The following is a 25549-nucleotide window of genomic DNA, read 5'->3' on the forward strand; positions in this document are numbered from 1 at the left end:
GATACATTAAAAAAAAAATCTCGGAAGCTATTGAAATGCTTCTTATTTTTGTCAAATATCAACTTATCACCCTTTTTTAAAATTAAACCCAGCTCCTATACTGACGGCCTGTTCGCACAACGATCCGGAGTTCGAGAAATGTGTCTTCCGGGTGGTGGAAAAAATTCGACCGGCCATCAATTCCGGCAATTTTGGCGAGGGTCAACCGAAATCGCCATCGCTAGAACCGATCTGGATCGACCGGATGGTCATCGATCGCGGATCCGGCTTCAAGTGCAAGCTGACCAACGTTACGATCCGAGGAGCCGGAGATTTCGTTATGCGCCGTGTGAAGTAGGTTGCTTTGGTTGGGTTTTTTTCCAATTTTGGACTTTGTTTGAACTTGTTTTTTCTTCGATAGGGTTAATACACAAGAAAGAACGATCGAAGTAGGCGTTAAATTACCAAACATGGTCGCCAAGGGACAATACACTTTGAACATGCAGTTGTTGGTGCTGAGAATTACTGGAAAGGGAGATTTCGACCTGATTATGAGTGAGTTTCGATTGAAAAACCTTTACAAACATCGTCTTTAAACTTTGTGCATTTTTTTAGATAACACCCTGTGTAACATGCGGTTGAAGTACGACGTGAGGCCCGGTTCCGGTGATGATGATCCGCTGGCAGGAACGATTCAGTTCAGACCGATCGATGTGAAGCTGCGCTTCGACAAGGGACGTTTCCAACTGCAAAATCTGTTCGGAGGTGATCCAGCTTTGGGTGAAGTTGGCAACCAGGCCATCAATCAGGATCCACATGTGCTGTTGGATGAAGTGAAGCCGGCCTTCGAGCAGAGTTTGTCCAAGCTGTTCACGGACATGGCAAATGCCGCATCTGCTGGTGCCACTGAGAAGGATATTTTGCCTGATTAAGGTTTTTGGGAGGAGGCTAATATATCGTTAACTAATTGTGATAATATGCGTGTGGTTGAACTTAGGAGTACAAATTTTTGTAATTAGAACCCACCATGTAATGGAATATTCAAAATCGTGATGTATATAGTGCCACAGAAATTGACAAGTTGTAAATTCTAATAATTTGTGTCTTAGTTGCTATAGGTTCAATTGCAAATAATAAATAAGGGTAATTGTAAAGCATTTTCTTCATTCAGTTATTAGAGTTTGTTTGCTTCCTTTTTTTCATCTTCTCGAAAACGGCATTCCATGTAACTTTGGCAAAGTTCTTCTAGTCTACCAAAAACTGCCTTGTACCCACTTTGGTGTATGATTTGTATTCAATCTCGTTTAAAAAAATCCAACAATTGTTTGAAACACTGTTTAATATTAGACAAAAACGGAGTCACACAATGTTGAGCAAAAAATTCAAACTTTAATTAGGTACCAATTTGATAAACATCAATTTACTACTACAATTTACAACATCCTTCTGGCGGGAATATCCCGGGAAAACTGGCTCAAGCGTCTAATTTTACTTCTACACGGAATACTTCTGGAACTAATTACTTAGCATTTTCAACAATGTATGCCACTGACTGGTAAACATTTTAATTTGACTCCGAACTGTCATCATGACTGGTGGCTAAACATTAATTAACTCTTGTTATTGATTACTAGCTTGACATGACAGTCTGGTTAGAATTAATTGGATGATTTTCGCCCTTTCTGAGTTAATCTTTAATTGATTGGATTCACGTCAACGAAAGTAATAGATATAGGATACTAGACTGAGTCGATTTGGGGTCATTTCTGAATTTCTCAAACCCTGGGGTCTAAAAAGCTTCGACTAAGTCCAAAACTCATTCATGATTTTTTGTTGAATTTTTTTCGTAACGTTTACATGAGTAAATTGAATTTTTTGTACTGAAAAATCAACTTAATTTTTGATTCTTCTGTGGAACCAAGCCAGCTGACAGTTTATGTGCCAATCCGCTGAACAACTTTGTTGAAGGCCGTAACTTCGTATCTAATTAGGCAAAAAAAATTATTAACTGTTTAGCAGAGGTATTTCTTTTCGCATTGATAAACAATAAACTCAATTGACATCCCTGCTGGGTGCTTAGCGAGGTATTGCATGGCTACTTTTCATGCAATACTTCGCGAGACTTCAGCAGTGATGTCAATTGAATTTATTATTTATCAATGCGAAAAGACATACCTCTGTTCAACAGCAAATAACTTTTTGTCTTAAAAGATACGAAGTTACGATCTTCGACAAAGTTGTTCAGAGGGAAATTTCCTTTGGGAATTTTATAAATTGACACACAAGATGTCAGCTGGTTTGGTTAGACAGAAGAATAAAAAATGATGTTGATTTTTCAATACAAAATATTCAATTTTCCCATACAAACCTAAAAGTTCAAATTTACTCATGTAAACGTTACTTAAAAATTCTGCAAAAAATCATGGATGAATTTTCGACTCAGTCTCATAGGATACTAGCTCAATTTCTGTGTGCATTGCAACACAGCCATATAGATAGACTAATCTAAAATAAAAAGGGAAAGAAAATCTTTCTTTGTTTTCAAACCTTGGTTTATAACTTTAACTAAAATAATTAGATTGAACCTTGGGTAATTTTTTAACAAAAAATTACGGAAAATGGGCAAACAATTTTAACATAAGAGCAGACATTTCAGAAGTACATTTTCATAAATGGAATACGACACTTGAATAAATCTATAAAAAATCTAAATAATTTCAAATCTTTTTCCGCTACAAAAAAAACTACCCTCCCTTCAGACGCTCCGTTGATTCCAAACAAAATATTCAAATTGACAACAGAAAAAATACACAAAATTTTTAGAATGGCAAAATTGAACAGAATTCACAAAAATTACAAAAATTACAAAAATTACATAAAATGACAAAAATGACAAAAATCACAAAAATGATAAAAATGATAAAAATGACAAAAATGACAAAAATGACAAACATGACAAAAATGACAAAAATGACAAAAATGACAAAAATGACAAAAATGACAAAAATGACAAAAAATGACAAAAATGACAAATAAAGTCTGCTTCATTTAATATTGGAACAAATTCTTTTGCTCATTGTGGCGCTCCTAGTGGACGGATTTGGAAACTTTTTTCACCCACGTGTCGGGAAATTCATTACCTTTCACCATGTATTTATGTCATAACACCAAACGATAGCATTTTGTAAACAACCGCCATGGAAGCCGAACGGAGAGATCAAATTGTGCACAGTTTTCTTGAAAATCCATTGTTGTCGGCATCGAAGCTAGCTAAACAGCTTAAAATGCCCAGAAATACCGTATGGCGTGTTATCAAGCAGTACAAGGAAACATTGACGACGGCTCGGAAGCCGCATTCGAAGCGTCGGAGTGGAACTGTCGACCGGAAACTGCGTGGGAAAGTCATCAAGGCCGTCAAGAGGAATCCCAATCTTTCAGACCGCGATTTGGCCAATAAGTTCCAGGCCGCTCACAGGACGGTGCGACGAATTCGTCTCCGGGAAGGAATAAGGTCATTCCGAGCCAGCAAACAGCCAAATCGGACGCTGAAGCAGAACAATGTGGCCAGAATCCGTGCTCGAAAGCTGTACGACCAAGTGCTGGCCAAGTTCGACGGCTGTAAAGTCTGCTTCATTTAATATTGGAACACAAACAATTGCGTGTAGTTCAGTCATTTATTAACGAATACATAATTTGTTTTTCATACAAATGTAGCATTTTCTTTACTCTTTCATAAAAAAAAATTATTCATTGCTGTTTCGAAGAAATTCTCGTACTGGTACTCGTAAGAAAACTGTGCACAATTTGATCTCTCCGTTCGGCTTCCATGGCGGATGTTTACAAAATGCTATCGTTTGGTGTTATGACATAAATACATGGTGAAAGGTAATGAATTTCCCGACACGTGGGTGAAAAAAGTTTCCAAATCCGTCCACTAGGAGCGCCACAATGAGCAAAAGAATTTGTTCCAATATTAAATGAAGCAGACTTTATGACAAAAATGACAGAAATGACAGAAATGACAAAAATGACAAAAAATGACAAAAATGACAAAAAATGACAAAAATGCTTTAAAAAAAACTGCAAGATTTACATATTGCGAACCAAATACGAGATATTTCGTTTTTTCGCTAACCGCTAGTATGTTCCATAAAAAGCATAATTCAAATGTCATGAATCTAATGATTAAACCACATTTTACAAAATGTAACACAACACTTCCCGTTACTGAAATATCTATATTAAATTAGCAGATTTTTGTCTATTGAATTCTGAAACATAACATGCCAAATTTCAGTGTCCTTAATTTGATAATCTATGACGGAAAACATCCAAATTTGCATTCTATATCTCAGAAACCGCTGGACTAAATTTTAAAAATTTAGCATTTTTAAGTAACGTTAAATAGTGTGTTCAATTTTGTCGAATAAACTTTGACACTTAAATTCAGTCCATTCGAGCTATATCGAAGTGTAGCACACTGTTGGTAAGGTTGTAAATGTACAAAAAATGCGATTTGCGAATCATATCCCAGATAAAAATTTTATGAGCCAAGTTATAAAGCCCTTATTCATGAATCTATTATTCAAATTTCTGTATTTCAGATTCAATGTAAATTCACTATTTCATTTACAATCCGATTCCCTGCCAACTCAACCGAACAGCAAACCGCGCATTCACGCCAAACTACGCGAATTCCTGATTTACTATCAAAATGTACGTAGAATCCGCACAAAAACAAACCATCTTCTTCTCGCTCTACAACGGTGCGACTATGACATAGTTGTTTTGACCGAAACCTGGCTTCACCCCAAAATCAACAATGCCGAATTTGCTTCCAACTATGTGCGACCGTAATCCTGAAACCAGCAGCCTGAGCCGTGGTGGTGGAGTCCTCATAGCCGTGAAACATGAAATTGTCTGCAAATCCGTCAACCTGATCAACTGCAACAGACTGGAACAAGTCGTCGTCCGTATCGTACTTGGTCGTCAGGTGCTATTTGTGTGTGTTGTGTATCTGCGTCCCAATAGTGATCCTGTCCTCTACGATCTACACGCCAAAGCCATTCAACAAATACTCGATAAAGCTTCAAGTGAGGAATCCATTCTGGTATTGGGTGACTACAATCTACCGAACCTCATATGGACCTTTGATGAAGATGTAGACGCTCTCATCCCGAACAACGCATCAACTGAATCCGAATGCGTTCTAGCTGAAAAAATTATCGGTTCTGGATTAATGCAATTGAACGACAACTGTAACGCTAATGGCAAACTACTTGATCTCGCTTTCGTGAGTGACATATGCTCGTTCGACGTCTTTAATCCACCATCAGCTCTTTTAAGAATTGACTCGCACCATACACCTTTTATTTTAAAATTTGACAATGGCAATGCATTCAGTTCATCGGAATGTGTTGAATTACAACAATATGACTTCCGTCATTGTGACTTCGATGCTTTAACCACTGCTCTAGAAACAATAGACTGGACGACACTGCAAACTTATTCGAATATCGACGATTCTATTTCTTTTTTCTACGACAGTATATATGCTACCTTGGACGTGATGGTTGCCAGAAGAACGTTAAAACCGAACTCAACGAACAGGAAGCCGTAGTGGAATGCGAATCTTAGACTTCTACGTAACCGCCTACGGAAAGCACGTAAACATTTCTTGCATACGAAATCTAGCGTGCACAAATCCATCCTTTTGGACGTGGAAAAGGAGTACGAGCGTGCCCAGGAATTCCATTTTTGTGAGTATATAAGTCGCACTCGAAACGAATTGAAATCCAATCCCACCGCATTTTGGTCGTTTGTTCGAGGCCGAAAAAATTCGAGTAGTATCCCAGCTGATGTCGCTTACTCTGGCAGAACTGCGGAATCATTCGAGGATTGTGTTAACCTGTTCGCCGACTTTTTCCAATCAGTCTTCCAAAATGAAAACGAATTACCCTCGGATCTACCCTCTGCATTTTTACCGCCATATAACGTAAATATTCCTAGTCTTAGACTATCTGTCACTGAAGTCTATGATGCATTGATCGCAGTGAACGCTTCAAAAGGACCTGGACCTGACAATCTGCCCCCGTTGTCTCTAAAAAACTGCGCAGCTGCCATAGCGATTCCTCTTACAAAATTTTTTAACTTGTCTCTGTCCTCTGGAATGTTCCCACAAGAGTGGAAAACGGCGTCGGTTACGCCGGTTTATAAGAACGGAAGCACTCATAGTGTCGAAAATTATCGTTCTATTTCTATTCTTAACTGTTTGGCGAAAGTGTTCGAGACCTTAGTATACGATGCTGTTTACCCGTCCGTGAAACAATTAATTAGTGACGCCCAGCACGGTTTCATGAAAAAACGATCAACTACCTCGAACCGGATGAAATTTACTAATTTTTTTATGCCAAAAATCGAGAAACGTCAGCAGGTAGATGTTGTATACATTGATTTCTCTAAAGCCTTTGATCGAGTGCCTCACAGGTTACTAATAGAGACACTCCGACGCTTGGGACTACCTGAATGGATTACAACTTGGTTTGCGTCGTACTTGAACTCCCGCACAGCATATGTCAGAGTGAACTCCTACTGCTCTTCGAATTTTGAAATACCGTCTGGTGTACCACAAGGTAGTCATCTTGGACCGTTACTATTAATTCTTTTCGTGAACGATTTGTGCGATCGAATGACTTCATATAAACTATTCTACGCAGATGATTTGAAACTTTTTCGGTCAATTACGTCAACGCTAGACTATATTTTACTACAGAATGATCTGAACGCTGTTACGAAATGGTGCATGACAAACGGTATGCTGGTGAATGTTGAAAAATGTAAAATAGTGAGTTTCTCAAGATCACGCAACTTACTTCGTTATGATTACTCTATGAGCAACCATTCCCTCGAAAGGATTGAAACAATCAAGGACCTAGGAGTTACATTTGATAGTCGGTTGAGATTCCAAACGTACATTACTACCATAACTGCAAAGGCTTATGCAATGCTTGGTTTCCTTCGTCGAAATACAATTCATTTCAACGATGCCCACAAAACCCACAAAACGCTTTATTGCTCGATCGTCAGAAGCATTCTTGAGTACGCAGCTCTTGTTTGGGCCCCGTACCGATCTGAATTTTTATGGAAGGTGGTCCCAATACAAATCTAACTTTATTTGTTACGATTTCCATAAGAATCTATTCGCGAGCACGATGCAGTTAAGGACGTGTAGATGAAATTAAACATTTATTACGATTTATACTTTAGAAGGTAAGACGAAGATCTGAATATATTATCAAAACATTGAAATGCAAATGATCTCGAAAAACATGAATCAAATTTGATATGAATTGCAAAACCAAATTTCAAACAAGATTTCCAAGCCGCTTTTCCTTTCAAATTTCTTATGATTATTCGAACTGAAAATCAAGAATCCTGAACAGAATACAGAATCCTAAATTTTGGTTATGGGAATTATGGTATCAGAGCCCCCGAAATGGATTTAATTTAATTAGAAATGTAATATTCAGACCTGAATTTCGATGAACAAGTGAGAAAATTTTGAAAAGGTGAAGCAGAATTTTGGACTTGAGGTTGGGTTTTTGAGGTTTTGGTATTAGTTTTGAGTCTAGATTGTTACACTTGATTAATCTTACTCTTTTATCATAATTTGGTTCTGAAGTTGAAATTTTGAGTGTAGAGTAGAATATCTCGCTTACAGTTTTGGATCCTCAAGGGGGGGGGGGGTTTAACCCCCCCCCCACCCCCCGTTTCTACGGCCATGCATAATAAAATAATCTTTTGAACAGACATTAAACACTAAAGATGTACCGTATAGTTCCGAATGCTGACTTTTTCAACTACATATGTCAAACGAGGTCAAACGAATATTCTGTAGAGTTGGTATGTAAGAAAAAAACTTTTTTTTTGTTTCGATTATAGTTGTTTTACCATCTTTATAGCATTCGCAACTTTATATCAACGTTGCAAATTCCGTTATTGTACCTTTCCGGTACAACTGTGTTCGATATTTACTCTTGGGGTCGAACTCAGAACAAACATCGGCTCAGGAAGCAAGAAATAAACAAAAGCGATTATTTCAATTCCCATCTGTTTATCCTTTCATAATGCACCTCATGTTTTGAGTCGAATATTTTCAACCAGATATGTAATGCATAAAATCTTCTTCGAGTATGATTTTCCAAATGTTTCCACTTACAGAAAACACAGGCGTTTATAAAAAAATAGTAATAAATTCCGGTGAAATCTGCCAAGCAATTTGAAAGTGAGCAAGATATCTTCCAAGGAGTTGAAGAGCTATGATCCTTATCCTTAAGCATACACTTCCTACCACTCGCATTCGCACGCCAGACAAATCTAAGTGATTTTTCAAACTTGTAGGACGAATATCATAAAAATCTATGCATTATTTTACAATATACGAAGAAAAGTCACAACAAATTACCTGTTTGTAGTTTTGATTTTTCATCGAATCATATAAAATCAAAAGTACAAGTTCATATTTTCCAGAATACACTCATTAATGTCAATGAGTAACGTATTATGAAGTAACCTTAGGCGCATTCTAACAATAGGCACTTAATCTATTATATTCCCCTAGCTATCTTAACGGATCAAAATATTCCACAGTTTATCGATCTGAGTTTCAGCAGCTAATAACGACAATGAAACTCTCCGTGCGTATAATTTGTTTTCGTTTTAGTACCGCATCGCATTAGTTCGATAGAGCAAAGGTCAGGAATTATTTGATAGATTTGTTTACTTCTCAGTAGGAGATGTTCAGACAATATACATATTTAATGAAATTTTAGGGCACACCGGAATTGACACTTCCATAGAATCCATATTATCTATTGATCTTGCTTATCTTTTTCCTATTAAGAAAGAGTGGAAATCTTTGACAAAGACAGCAGAATGATGGGAAAGCTTCAAGTTATCACAGTTATCTACTCCGAATGTTTGCCCATAGCCCGAACTTATCCGGAAAACCAACCTAAAAAGTAAGTACAGCATCCCAATTAGACTGTAGTTAGCCTTTTCCGCCGATTAACGGACAAATTTGTCAGCTTAAGCTAAACAAAACGATTACAATCTGACAGCATCCGTTTTTTATTTCAATTAACAACGGCTGTTACTGTTTAAAGCCTCAAACATTTCCATTTCATATGCGTTCGGATTGTGTAGCTAACAGACTTGACTCGGACTTGACTTCTCCAACTGCATGCAATTCCGGCGCTGCTTTATGCATCATGCGACTCCGAGCCGGGTGTTTGCGGTTAGCAATAAATCTTCCGATCGCCTTCGTCGTTCAACGTATAGAATCGATTAGTTGCGACGAAAGTCGTGATTCCGAAAGTTACGGTAACACTTTACGGGAATAATATTTCTGAATGTACGGGACTTGGGACTGCTCGTGTGTCTCCTTGCAACGATCTAAGCTTGGCTGATTGAAAACACGAAATAACGAGAGATCAATTGTTAGGCGGCGCGCGATCGTAACGCCAGCAAAGATTTAGCGGTAGATCGTTATCTAGCCTTACTCAATTTAGAATGCTAGTGGAGGAAGTTGTGGGATGGAGAAGTTCTGATTTGTTGCATCAAGCATTTCAGGAGTTATATTTGAAAAAGGGTTAGTCGAACAAGAATTTAACAAAAAAGCCATACGAAATTTTAAAAAAATTTCTAAAGTCTTCTTGAACGTTTATTCTGATCTCTTAGGACTTATCTTGGAAATCAATTCAGCTTAGTTCTATAGTTTGTTCAAAAGTTACCCTGGCTTTGCCCTGCCCTGGAACAATATGTAAGGACGTGATATCTTTCGTAGACAGCGCCGAGTGATGACAGAAAGCACGTTACTTCTGAAAACTTGTGCATGTGATGTGTGTAGCAGCTATTATTGAATTGTTTTTCTTTCGATTATCATATTCATACTATCTCCATCTCTTTCCCTCAGGCATCGCTCGGATTATTTCCCAAGGATTAAGCGATGTCTCCCGGACTGCTAGAGGTAATTGATGAAATGGGCTTAGCTGCTGCTCATACACGGGTTTAGTTATCAGTATAAAACTGATGGCCTCCAGCGATCACTGTTTCACTAATTGTATAGAACAGCCTCGAGAGTGATCAATTTTATTGCAAGGTCTTTCCAGAATGAAATCGAAACTGCTAACGGTGTTGACTCTTGTCGTTCTGCACTTTCACCCGGGAAAATCAACTTTAGGTAGGAGTCCATAATATTATTTCAATCATCCGAAATAAAAAATCAACGAAATTTTCCCCAAAAATTCAGCCCCCGTACTGAGTGTTTGTTCCCGCAATGACCCAAATTTCGAAAAGTGTGTCATGGAGGTGGTGTATCGGATAAGGAAAAACGTCGCCGATGGCGATTACGGAGATGGCCGGCCGGCTCCGAAGCTCGATCCGATGAACTTCGACCTGATGAAGATCGATCGGGGTCCCACGTTCCACCTGAATCTGATCAACGTGACCATCCAGGGGGCGAGTGATTTCAACATCAAGAAAATTCGGTTAGTTGAACTATTTATTTTATAAGAAAAATATTCTAAAAATTGGGTGTTTAAATTTTAGAGACAATTTACCCGAAAGGAAGTTTGTTATAACGACGGTGATACCGGTTATGAATATCAATGGAAAATACGATATGAATATGAACATACTGTTGATGCAGGTGGCCGGAACGGGTGATTTCCATTTGCAACTGAGTAAGTCTTCTTAATTTGCATAAAGTCTTAATGCTGAGCCCATTTCAGTTAAAAAGCTTTTAATAAGAAAAATAACCTTCAAAACAGTCATATTTATTATAAAAGTAGGTTCATTTTCAATATTACAACATTTTTAAAAAGTGTTCGGATCAAAAAGTGGTCAAGCTAAAGTGCGTGTAAATCGATTATTTGTTTATTAAAAAAATCAAACTATCATTCTTTTAGTAGTTCTGGCCTTTCGTTTGACGCCTGCATCAGTTTTTGTACAGTCTTTACTTTATCTACTTTCTTCGCCACAGAACGCCAGTTTTCTTTGAACTGCTTTTCTAAAATGTTGATATCTAGCATAACATTTCAAAAGGGCGAAACTGCCAAATGTAAACAAATCGAGTTAATGGTCATTCCGGATGCACGCGGTTGCACTTTACCTATTAAACGCGGTTTCATTTTAAAATTACTTAAAACTTTCAAAAAATTGATAAAATTCAATTGGGCGAAACTTTCTGTTGATGCATTTTCGTTGGAACGTGAAGTTACGCCTATTCAAAATGGAGTGAATTTTTCTATTCATGTAGGGCCAATAGGCGTAACTGAGTTGACCGTGTGTGACAAAACGGCCTAATTAGTTTTTGCGTGTAGGACGAATGGGCGGAACTTCAAAACCAAAACAAAAACGGCCGATCAATTGGGCGAAACTGGAATCGAAAACAATAAAAGGGCGAAACTCGAAAATCCCTGAAATAAAGCGAAAAAAGTTAAAGTTCTTGATAATCATCGAGCAACAAGGAAATATAATTCACATTTTTAGATTTTGTTGAACAAAAGGTGGTCGATTTTTTAAATAGGATTTGAATAGGTGTTCCGAAATTTCAAACGCGTTTTTCTCGTTCCGAGCTAACTGCTAGTTTCGCCCTTATGAAATGTTACGCGAGATATTGGTACATTTGATCCCTAGAGATCAAAACGGTACATTCTTCTTCTGAATGGATCGCGATCATTGCTGATTAAGAGATTACTAATATTTATCCAATAACTAATATTCATACAAAAACTGTCTGAAGAAAGGGCTAAAATAATTAATTTTCTTTTAATTATAGAAAATAGCGCCGTTAAGTATGCAATGTCATTAGGGTTGAGACAAAGTTTTAAAATTTTCTTCTTCTGACAGTTATAAATTGAGAAATTAGAACAAACATGACCAAAATAGCCAATTGACATTCTATCTTGGGGGTTTGTTTGATTTTTTTTTCCAAGGATTAGAGCTTCCTGAACGAAGGGTTAAGTCTCCTTCAATAGAGGATCAAGTTTGAATTTTGGAAATTTCAACTGAACATTTTTCATAGAGAGCAAAAAGTGATTGCGAGTGCTCAAAATTTAAAACTTAATGAGTGTTTCGATGTTTGATAACAAAACAGTGGCTATCTTAGAGCTATTTTTTGTAAATGATAAACTTTGATTTTTCCGTTAGCTACAGCTCAACTTTTATGTTCGATTGATTCAAAAATACACATGCGTTTTGGAAATATAATTTTGTATTTAAGTTTTTGTTGTTGAAAACAACCGTTATTCTTGGTATTTACGGATAATAATAAAATAAAACTTGATATGTATGGTGATGCTTCAAAAACAGCGTAAAGCAATAATTTTAAAATTAGGGCTAAAAAATTCCAACATTGCCTCATTTTTAAAAGCATTGGGAAGTATTAGAGAAACATGAGATATCAGGGAAAGAAAGAACATAAGCCCTAAATATCATAAATATTATAAATATCGAGAAAGATACAACGACACACCGGCAGGGATTCGAACCCGCAATTTTCGCTTTCCGCTTTCCGGTTCAAGTCCCTGCCGGCGAGGCGTTGTATCTTTTTCTAGAAATTTATGATAACGTTTTTTTGTCTTCTTAAGGTACTGCTTCACTACCGCCTAATATTTTTCGATAGGGCAAAGTTCTGGTGTGTTGGGGGAGTTCTTTTTTTTGAGCACAACCTGAATGTAGTTAGTGGCATACCATTTCATGGCCTTTTTCCATAATGGCAGGATTATATATTATCTCTTTGACGTTTTTCGGGGAGTTATAGAAAATATAAACGTTTTCACCAGTGTTCAGACGTTTCGAGCTACACTGACATTCGCTCATATTCAGTGGACATTAACATTATATATTGAATAATTAAATCCTAAACTTAATTAACAATTTTAAATAAATGTTACAATTTGCTGAACTTCGTCCATACCAGTGGTCGGCAACCTTATGAATCAGAAAAGCCAAAAACTACAAATTTTCTAAATTTTAGAATTCAAAAGAGTCACATTAAAGGATTTATTGCTGTTGTTTGATAAAAAAAAAGCATATGAACGACCATTTAACATGAGATTAAAAAACACGTTAGTAACAGAAGAATTTTTTTTTCTAACTCTTGTATATTTCTGTTAAATCTGTTTTTGTTTATCATCAAGTACATGGATTGTCTTTTGGATCATCAACCTTTCAAAATAGTTTGATTTTAATGATTGAGCCCATTGAGTAAACATCGGCCCAAGAAAATGCAAATAAGATTAAGGCTTAAAGCATCAAGCTTATATGAATACCTTGCATAATGTTGAAGTGAAAGATTTGAACATATTAACATTAGCAGAATATATTTTTTATTTCTTTGGAAAAGAAAAGAACTTATTTTTAAATGTTTCAATAACCCAGAATAAGGTCGATAAGGCCGAAAATTTTCATCTTCAACATTTATGTTGATTACATATTTCATTTCAAACTAAGATTTTACGAATTTCATTACATCAGGCGAACGTGTTTTTAGTATTTTATGCATCTGGAAAATTCAAAATCCTCTTTTAATATGTTACCTACTTATCAAACTTGATAATATTTTACGGAATGATTGATTGACTCATTTACGATCTTGGAAATTTCAACTGAACAATTTTCAAAGAGGGCAAAAGAATTATTACGAGTGTTTAAAATATTAAACTTGATGAGAACTACTTTCTAGAAATGATTAACTTTATTTTTTCTGTAGGCTACATCTCTATTTTTGTGTTTGAATGAGGAAGTTGAGGGAGTTTTCGGAATTAAAATTTAGGGAAATAAATAACAAAACCAAAAATGCAAAATAACTAAGGGAATTGATTACTAAAACCATTTTCATATTCATGATCATCACACCAATTCGAAAAAATAATACATTTTTCTCATACGATTCAGCTTAGCTTAGCTTAGCTCGATTGGCTACACCCAAAATTCAGCCTCTGTGCCAATGGCGTGTAGTCAATTACATAGCATCATTGGTACAAGAAGATAACGCGATCGGTGCTGATTCGATTTGCTCCCACCGGCATTAATCTTCCAAGTTAACCGAATTGCGTATGTCTGAAAGAAACAGAATAAAAACGAATTCACGTCCCTCCCTATCGCATCACAAGACGAAGAAGGATGGAAATAAATACCGGCCAACAACAGGCAGCCAGCCAACCGAGCACTGTGCGTGTGAATGTAGCAAAAGCAACAACAAAAACATTCTTCTAATTCAATTCCTTCAATCTACCGGCAAACAACCACGGCCAAGCTGTGAGTGTGTATGCAGTAAAAGCAACAAAAACAACATTGCTTCAATTCAATCTGTCGGCAAACAACCACGGCTAAGCTGTGCGTGTGTATGTAGCAAAAGCAACAACAAAAACACCGGCAAACAACCACTGGCCGAGCTGCCCGGCTTTAGCAGCTGTGTATATGTAGCGTGTGTATGTAATAGCAGGCAGTAAGCAAAGCACAGTTCTCATTCAATGGGTTTCCCTTTGCCTTCACTCCCGTTCCCTTTCCCGTCACCATCGCAAGACAAAGGACTACCATGAAAGGCGGCCAAACGCCGGGAAGCCACCGTCGTGCGTTTTTTTTGTGATTGTTCGGCGGCAGAAAGCCTATGACAAATATCCCTCGTCCTGCATGAAGCTCAAATAGTACACTGGTTAGGATGACGGACTGGCAAGATGATACATTTGACGATCTGAGTTCGACTCTCCCTACGGGCACTGTAGTTTATATTTTTATTTTCTTGTTTCCGGGATGAATTATCCAATAGGAAGGAAATCCCATAAAATGTTTTTCTTGTTTCGCTTGAATGTAGTGGTCATGCATCATTTTAGTTGGGAGCCGAGTCCTTATGCCAGTTACGGTTTTTCAAACATATAATCTTCGGCACAGTGCACATTTCAGCGCATTATCGGCACAGAGATTTGCTAAATAGGCATTGGATTTTTGCAACCTCTTCTATGGGTGTACTCATATCCACTTTAAATCATTGAACTCAAAATGCTTCATTTACAGAGTTTTTTTTAAATCGATTTTAGCCGAACCTCGTTTTTTTACATTTGTTTTCAAACTATACCTGTTCATTTCGAATTCCATGATCGCTGGCGTGGCTAAGCAGAACAAGTTCCACGTCGCCAATGGTTTCTACTCCGTGATTAATCGAGGCCAGGCATGATTACTGTCAGAATGTCATTTGACATTTTTCCAAAGATTAGAGCGACATTCATCAGTTCGAAAACGACCGTCGCAATCATGTCCTTTTTGGATTTTGTGAATGTAATCGCTATGAAATTCCTTCGAGAAAATGTCAAATAACATTTGGGTGCAAATTAAAGAGACACCTTGTAAATCTCATTTCCATATCCATCACGCATTTGTCAACATTGAAATTCCATTCATCCAAACATTTATTTTTATCATTTCAGCTAGTAGAATTTTTTACCCCTAAATGTACGCAATATCTTTTTGTTCAGAAAAAGTGTAAAAATTAGTTTCAACAGAACCAGAAATTACTGCAATTGGTGTCTTTATGCGTTATGGCTTTTAGGCTTCAACAATTTATCAAAAACTATACATTTGTACATACGTTTTCATTAGATTTTTTATTAAAATCAAAATTTGTTACAACTTACCCCTTTTTCTAATTATGTATGTACGTATGTATGGTTCCCCCATCGGTAGCAAGGTCCTGCCTATGTCTGTGTGGCTTGGCCTTCGAATTGATTCTCAGGCTTCCACGGCCGATGGTTCGTCGAGAGAAGGTATCCAACCTTCAGAGACCTACAATGGTTGGCAATCCACTCCGCTTGCAATAGTCTCTTCAGATTTACCCCAGATGCATTCCCTCTGAAATATATAATTATTTATACAATGAAACACATTTTACCTGTCAGCAACTTATGGGATCCGAACCCAAAAGTTTTTCTTGCCGATACCGGGAATCGAACCCAGTACGCCTGGGTTACCAGACTCGCGCCAGCCTATCCGCTAGACCACATCAGCGCTCGCAACTTACCCCTATTTCTAATTATAGAGAAAATCGTATGTTAAAAAAAAGTAAAATAAAAATAACTGAAGAAACCAATAATTTTTCTGACTACGTCAGTTTGATGTCCCACTAACCTTAAAACTTTTGAGGTATAAAGGGTATGATTATCTGTGGACGTGAATTTTTTAGAAGCCATTGAAGTTGAAAAGTGTTGCATGTTGCGCAGTTGAGGGTTTTTATTTTATACTCTAAATTTTAAGTCCAAATTAATGCTTTGGACTCAATTATTTCCTAAACCAAGAAAGTCCGTTCAAGAGTTGTATCAATTTTAAAATTACCACTGGAACAAGAGCTGATAGACAAAATTTGGCAAATGATTCGGATTCAGGACACCAAAATCATCCAAAAACAGTTATTAAATCATAGGCAACAAAAGTTCCCTAGTTTGATGCCGCTGATGTAAAGCAGGTATTTTTCCCCATCAAGAGCTTTCGATCGATAATCGATAATTCGATTGATATCAATCGAAAACGATCACTGAAAAAGTTAGTACACCAAGGTCTTTTTTTACACTGATATACGTACCGCGTAAAAAAAAACCGTGTAAAAAAAAACCGTGTTAATTCCCGAAAACCGTGCAAAAAAAAACCGTGCTAATTGCGGAAAACCGTGTAAAAAAAGACCTTTAAATTTATGCAGCTTTGAAACTTGTAACAATAAGACATGTAACTAGACATTTTAGACCTTAGACCTGACACCTGGGACCTGAGACTTGAGACCTGTAACTTGAGACTTTAGACTTAAGACATGAGACCTGAGATCTGAGACTTGCGAACTGGTACCTTGAACTTGAGACCTGACAATTGAGACATGAGACCTGAGAACTGATACGTGAGACCTGAGACTTTCGACATGACACCTGAGACCTGAGACCTAAAACCTGAGACATGAGACATTAGACATTAGACATTAGATATGAGACCTAAGGCATGGGACATTAGACCTGAGACCAGAGACACAAAACATGAGACCTGAGACATGAGACCTGAGACATGAGACCTGAGACCTGAGACCTGAGACCTGAGACATGAGACTTGAGACTTGAGACATTAGACATTAGACATGAGACCTAAGGCATGGGACATTAGACCTGAGACCAGAGACACAAAACATGAGACCTGAGACATGAGACCTGAGACATGAGACCTGAGACCTGAGACCTGAGACCTGAGACCTGAGACATGAGATTTGAGACATGAGACATTAGACATGAGACCTAAGGCATGGGACATTAGACCTGAGACCAGAGACACAAAACATGAGACCTGAGGCATGAGACCTGGGACATGAGACCTGAGACCTGAGACATGAGACTTGAGACATGAGACATTAGACATTAGACATTAGACATGAGACCTGAGACTTGAGACATGAGACATTAGACCTGAGACATGAGACATGAGATATTAGACATTAGACATGAGACATGAGACATTAGACTTGAGGTCTACTGTCTCTTGTCTCATGTCTCATGTCTCATGTCTCATGTCTCATATCTAATGTCTAATGTCTCATGTCTCATGTTTCATGTCTCAGGTCTAATGTCTCATGTCTCAAGTCTCAGGTCTCATGTCTAATGTCTAATGTCTAATGTCTAATGTCTAATGTCTAATGTCTAATGTCTAATGTCTCATGTCTCATGTCTCATGTCTCAGGTCTAATGTCTCATGTCTTATGTCTAATGTCTCATGTCTTATGTCTCATGTCTCATGTCTCATGTCTAATGTCTCATGTCTCATGTCTCATGTCTCAGGTCTTAAGTCTCAGGTCTAATGTCTCATGTCTCAGGTCTCATGTCTCAGGTCTCATGTCTCATGTCTCAGGTCTCAGGTCTCAGGTCTCAGGTCTCAGGTCTCAGGTCTAATGTCTCATGTCTCAGGTCTCAGGTCTCATGTCTCATGTCTAATGTCTCAGGTCTAATGTCTCAGGTCTCATGTCTCATGTCTAATGTCTCATGTCTCATGTCTCATGTCTCATGTCTCATATCTCATGTCTCATGTCTCATGTCTCATGTCTCATGTCTCATGTCTTATGTCTCATGTCTCATGTCTCATGTCTCATGTCTCAGGTCTCATGTCTCAGGCTAATGTCTCAGCTCTTATGTCTCAGGTCTCTGGTCTCAGGTCTCAGGTCTCAGGTCTCAAGTCTCATGTCTCAGGTCTAAAGTCTCATGTCTCGTGTCTCGTGTCTCGTGTCTGCGGTCTCAGGTCTCATTTTTCAGGTCTCAAGTCTCAGGTCTGATGTCTCAAGCCTCAGGTCTCATGTCTCAGGTCTAATGTCTCATGTCTCGTGTCTGAGATCTCAGGTCTCATATTTCAGGTCTCAAGTCTCAGGTCTAATGTCTCAGGTCTCAGGTCTCAGGTCTAATGTCTCAGGTCTCAGGTCTCAGGTCTCAGGTCTCAGGTCTCAGGTCTCAGGTCTCAGGTCTCAAGTCTCATGTCTCAGGTCTCAGGGGTCTCATGTTTCACGTTCTTAGTCTCAGAGCTAAGATTTTCCCAACTTCAAAAAGATTCTAAGTGTCTAATGAAAAGGACTTAGAATATTTTCTCTCAAAAACCGTGTTAATTCGCGAAAACCGTGTAAAAAAAAACCGTGTTAATTCCCGAAAACCGTGTAAAAAAAGCCGTGTAAAAAAAAACCGCGTAAAAAAAAACCGCGTAAAAAAAGACCTAGGTGTAATTTGTTATCGAAATACCGGTATCAGAACTTTTCTTTTACCGTGGTTGAATTAAAGGAAATCTTTCGATTGCTTTGATTCAGTAGAATTGTTCAACCAAGTAGGCTGACAACACACGATTTACGTTTGCTGAATTTTGTGCAAAAAATTGAAATGTACTTAAAATAAACCAAATATCTACTCAGCTGTCGTCTAAAACTTTTGGAATCAACCCGCAGTATGGTGCATCGGCCAAAAGTTTGGGATCAGTCTTCTCAAACATACACAGCAAAAAAAAAATGTAACGCTGGCCGATGTAATTTATGAAGATGTAAGCCAACCGATGTATTTTTTTGGATAATCGTTATAATATTACATCTTTTCTATGTGCACCATGCAAGTAAGTCCATTTGTGTAATATCATAACCAGCAGTGTAATATCGCATCGAGTAGTCATCGTTCATCCAAATTGACATTTGATTTGTTATATTATGCATGCAGGAAAAATCCAAAATATTAGCGCTAGTAATCAAAGCTGCTGTGCCTACTAGCGACACGTCGCATACGTCGCGACGTTGAAATTAATAACGACGCATCGCCAGTTTCCTAGGAAACTTGAAGCATGCGACTGATGACCTAGGGAAAATGTACAGTAAATAACGTAAACAATGTTCGAGTACTACATTGAAATCGCCTACTGGACTGAAAAAAGAATAACAAACCTGCGAATGACAGGAATCTCGCTAGTAAAAAAGCGTCGCTAGTCCTTCTGTCGCTATTCGGTTTGGTGCTATACACATAATACATATTAAAAAGTAGATGGAGGATTGCGAGGCTCAGAAAGATTTGTTTTTCTGGTGAGTATTATCAATCTTCTCAGAAAAAATAAGCAAAACCTTCGAACAAGGTCTCATTTTCTATTTTTCTTTCTAGAACAATTTAGCTCAAGGACACCGGCGTGAATAAAAATATAAATAGATTTGAAACCATCCGGGTGATAAGGTGAGTATTTTTTGCCGACCTGTTTATCCACAATGTGCTCATTTTCAATACATTCTTTCAGGAAGTAACTGTTACGGATGGAAAACACACTCTGGCTGTTTCTTCCTGAGGATTGGGAACCTCGAACAGGCTCAAATCTTACTGCTACGGTGCCTTGGCGATTTTGCTCCGTTTTCGATGAAAAATTCCCAGCAAGGGAAGGAAGTTCATACTGCTATCAGAAATTCAAGTGCAATATATTGACAGGATTTTCATAGTCCAGCTCAGGTTCTGCTGGATTTGTGTGACACGGGAGCCTTTCTTCTAAAAGGTTTAGTGAACTGCTCAGAGAGTATCAAGACAACCCATAAAGGGCAGTTCTCGATAAAAATAAGAATATTATGTATGTTGATGTTTTCAAATAAATTACCTGCCAACATTTTCAATATAATTGCTCAGTTTGTATCTCATTCAATTTCCTGATCCTCATATTTTTGCAAATCCATATCTAAGATCGGAGTCTTAAATTTGACTTCCAAGTAAAAAAACGGAAACAATTACCAAGTTTATGTAGAATAAAGAAATTATCAAAACATTCAGGTACATTAGAAGCTCTAAGCTATCGCGCTCGAATTTGTCTACTGTCTTTTGATGTAATTTGTTTTACATCGTTTAGATGTAGTTCACAACCTACATCAATATAATGTAATATTAGAGTCCTTTTGCGACTCAAGTTATGTGCACGTTTTTGATGTAATATCGCAACACTTTTTTTGCTGTGTACTGTTTTTTTTTCGTAAGTATCTCTGTTATTAAACGACGTATTTCTGCTATATAGGATGCAATGGTGACATCGTTTTGGAGCTCCGTAAAAAAAATTTCATAAAACATGTTTTAAAAGTTACTTTTGAGTGTGTTTTCGGGCGGATTTCTTTTGGTTGATAGGGAAGATTACAACATGCATCGGCGACCAATACATTTTATGATAGAGATATTTTTATGAGTGAAACAAGTTATTCCCCAGAGTGGGTGAGCCATTTTCACTAGTGACTTGCCCCCAAATCTGCCGCTGTTTCCTAAGAAAAGTCCGCCAATAGTTTGGCCAAAAAGAAAATTACTCAATAATAAAATGTCTCCATCGGTTTCGAATGTGTACTCTCCTGGATTTCACCGAAAATGGGCTGAAAATCAAAAGTGTGACTCTTGAAAAATTATTTTGAATTGACTCGCTGATAGAGAAGAGACAAAGGAGCCTAGAGAAGGTACTCTAACGCGATTAGCGGATAATGGAAGTATGTATGTACGATGATTAAGTGGCAGTGAATTTCACCGCTCACAAGGCAAGTCAAGAATTCAAGTGGTTCAAGTATAGAAACAGTATGTGTGGACATTTGCTTGTTCAGAGAATCACTTTCATGAAATCAAAATTTGCGATGCCTTGGAAACTGTTGTCGTTGAAATCACGGCTTACTATGACCTGCAAGATTACTAGTTTGCTATACAAAGATCCGTGTATCCGTGATAATTTCTTTCGTATTGATGGTGGGGTAAGTTTAAATAATAAGAGCAAGTTCACTGGTGTTGGGAAAAAGTGGTAGATATTTTGACATTTTGAAAATTTCATCATGCAAAAATGTTTTCAAGATCGTTGGGCGTATTTTTTTACAGCACTGTTTCTATTTCAGCCGTATGTGATAGAAATATTGCTATTTTTGCATCAAAGCATGCGAAACTACAACACGTGTTGTTTAAAAACTTGAAGGCCACAGATCTTGAAAATGTTTTTGTATGGCAAAATTTTCAAAATGGGCTAAAAGTGACAAAGTTTCCCAACACCAGTGAACATGCTCTAATCAATTATATAAATAACTTCATGTTAAATAGTTTAACTCTATTATGGGGTTTAGTGGGGGGAATGAACAGGACATCAAACGATCCGAAAACTGAGATACAATGGAATGTGGGTTCAAGCCAGCCGGAGTATCTCGGCAAATTTGGAAACATGAGTAGGTTACTTAGGTACCTTTTCAGGATTCTTTATTCGTTTGAACAGTTTGAAGGGAGTAAGATGAGTCAAACCTTTTCCAAACCAGTGTTATTGCCTTTTCCTAAATCAATTGAGAACCCCTTTGATGGCGCCTCAGAGTGAGCAATATCCGCAAGAAACTTGCGAAAGAAAATACTGAGTCTTGTTAAAGAATGAACACCGGTTGATAAGCCTATCCTGGCCAAAGTATGAAAAAATGTGTGCTATTGAAAATCAATAAGTAACACCCTGTAACGAAATGAAAATCGATCTGTAGAATGCAGTTATGTATAGTCTGACGACCGTAACTTCTAGAAGACAACTGTTTAGTTTATAAAAGCTGTAAAAAGTGGCTCAAAAATTTGTAAAGTCTACTTTTCGACACTGAAAACAGTTTCAAAAAGTGCTTCTTTTCGACATTGTTTTTTTTTGCTTGCAAATGTAAAGTCCACGAACTATTTTATCAGAAATTTTCGGTCATTGGCATGGTCGTCCACATGCGGTTATGTGTTTAGATGTGCTTTTTGAGGGTATACTAATGAATTTTTAACAAGAATTTTGTATGCAACTCGTAGCAAAACTTGTTTTTTTTTTTTCAGCACTAGACTCGGCAAGCCTATAGCTATAGCTAAATTTACCTCCCGTGCTGAAAAAAATCTTTATTTGCAACTTGTTATATAACGATATTATGTGTTGAAGTCAATACTCTGTTCAAAGTTCGTTTAAAGTTTCAATTACTATCTCGGGCGTGTGCTTTGATTTTTATCAATTATCATTTAAAAAAAAAACCTTGCTAAGTCTCGAAACCAATTTCTTCCCACTTGAATTTAAGGATCAGTTTAACGCTGTACAGATCGATATCAAAAGTGTGCTTTTTGTTTAGTTTAGCTTCAGTTATTTTCGTATTTTGAAAACAATTGGAAAAATAAAAACTAAATATTCTTTATTGAACTAGAAAGATAGAATCTGCGTTAAAAATCGCCATGTTATTCAAATAATCATTAGTGTCCACAATATCAAATTGATCCCGATACGCATCAAAATCATGATTGAATTCATCAACGGATTTGTTTTTGATATTGATTGCACATTCTTGTCAAGCTACCTACTCGTTACAGACCATTTGCATACTAAGTCAGCGAAATATGATCACATAAGAGCGATAGATTTAAAAATTACTATCATCAACTATAATTAGTTAAGTAGCTGTGGGCCCGTATTGTAAACTTATACTTAAGTCTCACCGGAATGTGCTTTAGGTTTTTTTCTCCCTCCAGCCAGTCCGATTACACACAATGTATGGACGCGATCGCTAAAACTACCGAGGGGCAATGGGTTATTCAATTGGGCTTAGAACTTAATTGGTTCGGAAACTTACTGAAATTGATTGACAAAGACGAGCTTGATAACAACTTAATTTCAGATGAAATTTTTTTTTTCACTTGAATCATTCCAGATGACACCGTTGCCAATTTGAAGATGGAGTACAAAGTCACCCCGCAGGATGGTAAAAATTTTGTGCGATTCGAACCGGTTGAGCTGAAGCTGCGATTCCCGAAGGCAAAGTTCCATCTGACGAATCTGTTCGGTGGTGATCCCCAGCTGGGTGAATTCGCTAATCGGGCGATCAATGAGAATCCCAGCATCCTACTGGATGAGGTTAAGCCGGCGTTTGAGAAAAATCTGGCCCGAGTTTTCACGGACATTTCCAACAGTGTTGTGGTGGGTGCTGAAGAATCGGAATTGCTACCACCGTAGGAAGGAAGATTTGCACGATACGCTAATGAAATTAAATAAAAAAAAAGGTAGTTTAACGTTTAACTAGATCATTTTTTATCACATTCATGTTTGAGGTTCATGTCTGGGTTTTTGTTCTAATATTTGAAGTGGGAACAAGGATGTTAAAAATTGTGAATGAACTGAATCTTATTGTTTCTCTCAAGTAAATACTCATCGGTTGAACAAAGAAAATTCCTACACGTGCCCTTATTTTCAACGGGCGAATTTGTTTACTATTCTACTAGCTTAAATTATTGAAAATAAGCGTTGAAATATTTTGCCTGACTTACACAATTTAATCTAATGATATACGGCATCAATCATCACCATCCGTGTCTCAGGAACATCAGGGCCCTCGGCGATCATTACTGATCTTCCCGGAGCGATACCGATATCGATCATCATCAGCCAGTCAGCCAGTCAGCCAGTCAGTTAGTACCTAAGTCAGTAAAAGCTGCTGCCAATTTCAGCCTAACCAGTTACTGAGAAAACTAACTTGAACGAAACCTGTCAAACGGCCACATTTTCCATCGATTAAGTAGGAAGCCGGCTCGAGTAAAACGGACCCTACCCTACCCGTTTTAGTACCCAGATATGGAAATGCGCGAGAATAGTCGTCACCAATTTAAAAGGCCGGATCGTCATGCTACTACTGCTGCTGCAGATCTACGGAGCTCCCTAGAACCAGAATCACTCGGATACCTAAAGACCGGGATTCCGTGTCAATCAGTGAATTACCTAGTAGCCCGTACTTAGCTAGAAGCAGCAGCCTCCGTAAGATAGCCGTTAGACTACATACCGGACAGTATCGGCCATAATGATCCGTATTAACGTTTGTTGTTTGCACTATAAACGTTCGTGTGAAGTTTAAGACAAAAGACTGGGGGTGGGCAAGACACAGTTCGAGAATATAAAGTGTTTTAGAAAGTTTAATAAACTTCCTGCCTTATCTATCCAAGGAGTATTATGGATGTTCAAAAAATATCGATATCATCAAACGAACTATTTTCCGAACTCGTTTACTAACAAGTTAAAACGTTATAGCATCGCAAACAAAAGGAATGATTATATCAATTTAAGTGCACAATTGCACCACTCTTCTGCCAATAATTCTTTTATGAAGACATAAATTACAGCACTAATTTAAGTTACAGTAGGGGTTTCTGTATTATCCGAAGTAAAACACTCAATGTAGCAAGCAAATTTATCCATCTGACAAAAAACCTTGATCGACATTTTGATAGACTAAAACAGGTCTAAATAGATAACAATCGCTTTCGCATTCTAGAGACGTCTTCAAGCAATTGAATTATTTACACGTTATGCGGGTCTGTATGGGGAAAATATTTTATGTTTGCCAGCTTGAGCAACATCAACACACGTTCGTAGAAGTTTTTGTTGAACTTTTTTTTTTTTGTGGAGGGAAGTCAACACAAACGACATGTAAGTAAACAAGTAATGAAAATAAACCGAAAAAACACAAAAAAGAGGTGGGTGACGTTAGAAGCTCCAATATAAAAGTATCGCCAAGTAACTATTACTAGTATCATAATCACAATTTTGGTTCTGTGGATCGAGTTCAAATTGTAAACATAAACTTCCGTCCGTTTTACACTTTATTAAGTTGTTTACTCATGATAGTGAATAGAATTATCCAAAAAATTATCTGAAACCTAGTACTCATTCTTTTATTACTTGTAAAATATGAGACTGATGATTTGCGATTTTGCGCAGCATAAATTAACATTAATTGAACTTACCTAGTTACATATTGAAGGCCTCTATTGTACCAAGATAGTAAAAAACTGCCATTCATCACGACCTCCGATTAATATTTTCACTTTTGTACACTTTCCGGGGCACTTTACGGGAAAATACAAAAGGTCGCTTCAACCACTGCGCCGAATTGTTGTTTTGCGAATTTTTGCATGAACGGTAATTTAGCGAGATGCAAATAGCCGTAAAACCCAAAATGCAAATGAATGACTTTCTCATTTTAAGTCTAAATAAGTCTTAA

At 37.4% G+C, this 25549-nt stretch overlaps 2 protein-coding genes across 2 annotated transcripts in view; both read left to right on the forward strand.

Moving 5' to 3' along the window:
* Positions 1-1153, forward strand: part of LOC129741078 (uncharacterized) — a 45083-nt gene extending 43930 nt beyond the window's left edge. Inside the window, exons 6-8 of the mRNA XM_055732777.1 lie at positions 93-333; positions 401-534; positions 595-1153. Coding sequence (XP_055588752.1) covers positions 93-333; positions 401-534; positions 595-911 — 692 coding nt within the window. The 3' untranslated portion in view covers positions 912-1153. The remainder of the gene's footprint in view (positions 1-92; positions 334-400; positions 535-594) is intronic.
* Positions 1154-10032: 8879 nt separating this feature from the next.
* Positions 10033-23556, forward strand: LOC129749136 (uncharacterized). Its single transcript, XM_055744024.1, has 4 exons — positions 10033-10219; positions 10289-10526; positions 10588-10721; positions 23210-23556. The coding sequence occupies exons 1-4, from the start codon at positions 10150-10152 to the stop codon at positions 23509-23511; spliced, it is 744 nt and encodes a 247-aa protein (XP_055599999.1). The 5' UTR covers positions 10033-10149; the 3' UTR covers positions 23512-23556.
* Positions 23557-25549: the final 1993 nt, after the last annotated feature.

Source organism: Uranotaenia lowii, chromosome 2 (genome assembly GCF_029784155.1).
Source record: "Uranotaenia lowii strain MFRU-FL chromosome 2, ASM2978415v1, whole genome shotgun sequence".
NCBI classification, from domain to species: domain Eukaryota; kingdom Metazoa; phylum Arthropoda; class Insecta; order Diptera; family Culicidae; genus Uranotaenia; species Uranotaenia lowii.

Excerpts from the sequence above, each read along its gene's own strand:
- LOC129749136 (XM_055744024.1), top strand. The coding sequence starts at position 10,150 with ATGAAATCGAAACTGCTAACGGTGTTGACTCTTGTCGTTCTGCACTTT. Across the intron at positions 10,220-10,288 it reads CCCGGGAAAATCAACTTTAG|CCCCCGTACTGAGTGTTTGT; the intron begins GTAGGAGTCCAT and ends CCAAAAATTCAG. Across the intron at positions 10,527-10,587 it reads TTCAACATCAAGAAAATTCG|AGACAATTTACCCGAAAGGA; the intron begins GTTAGTTGAACT and ends TTTAAATTTTAG.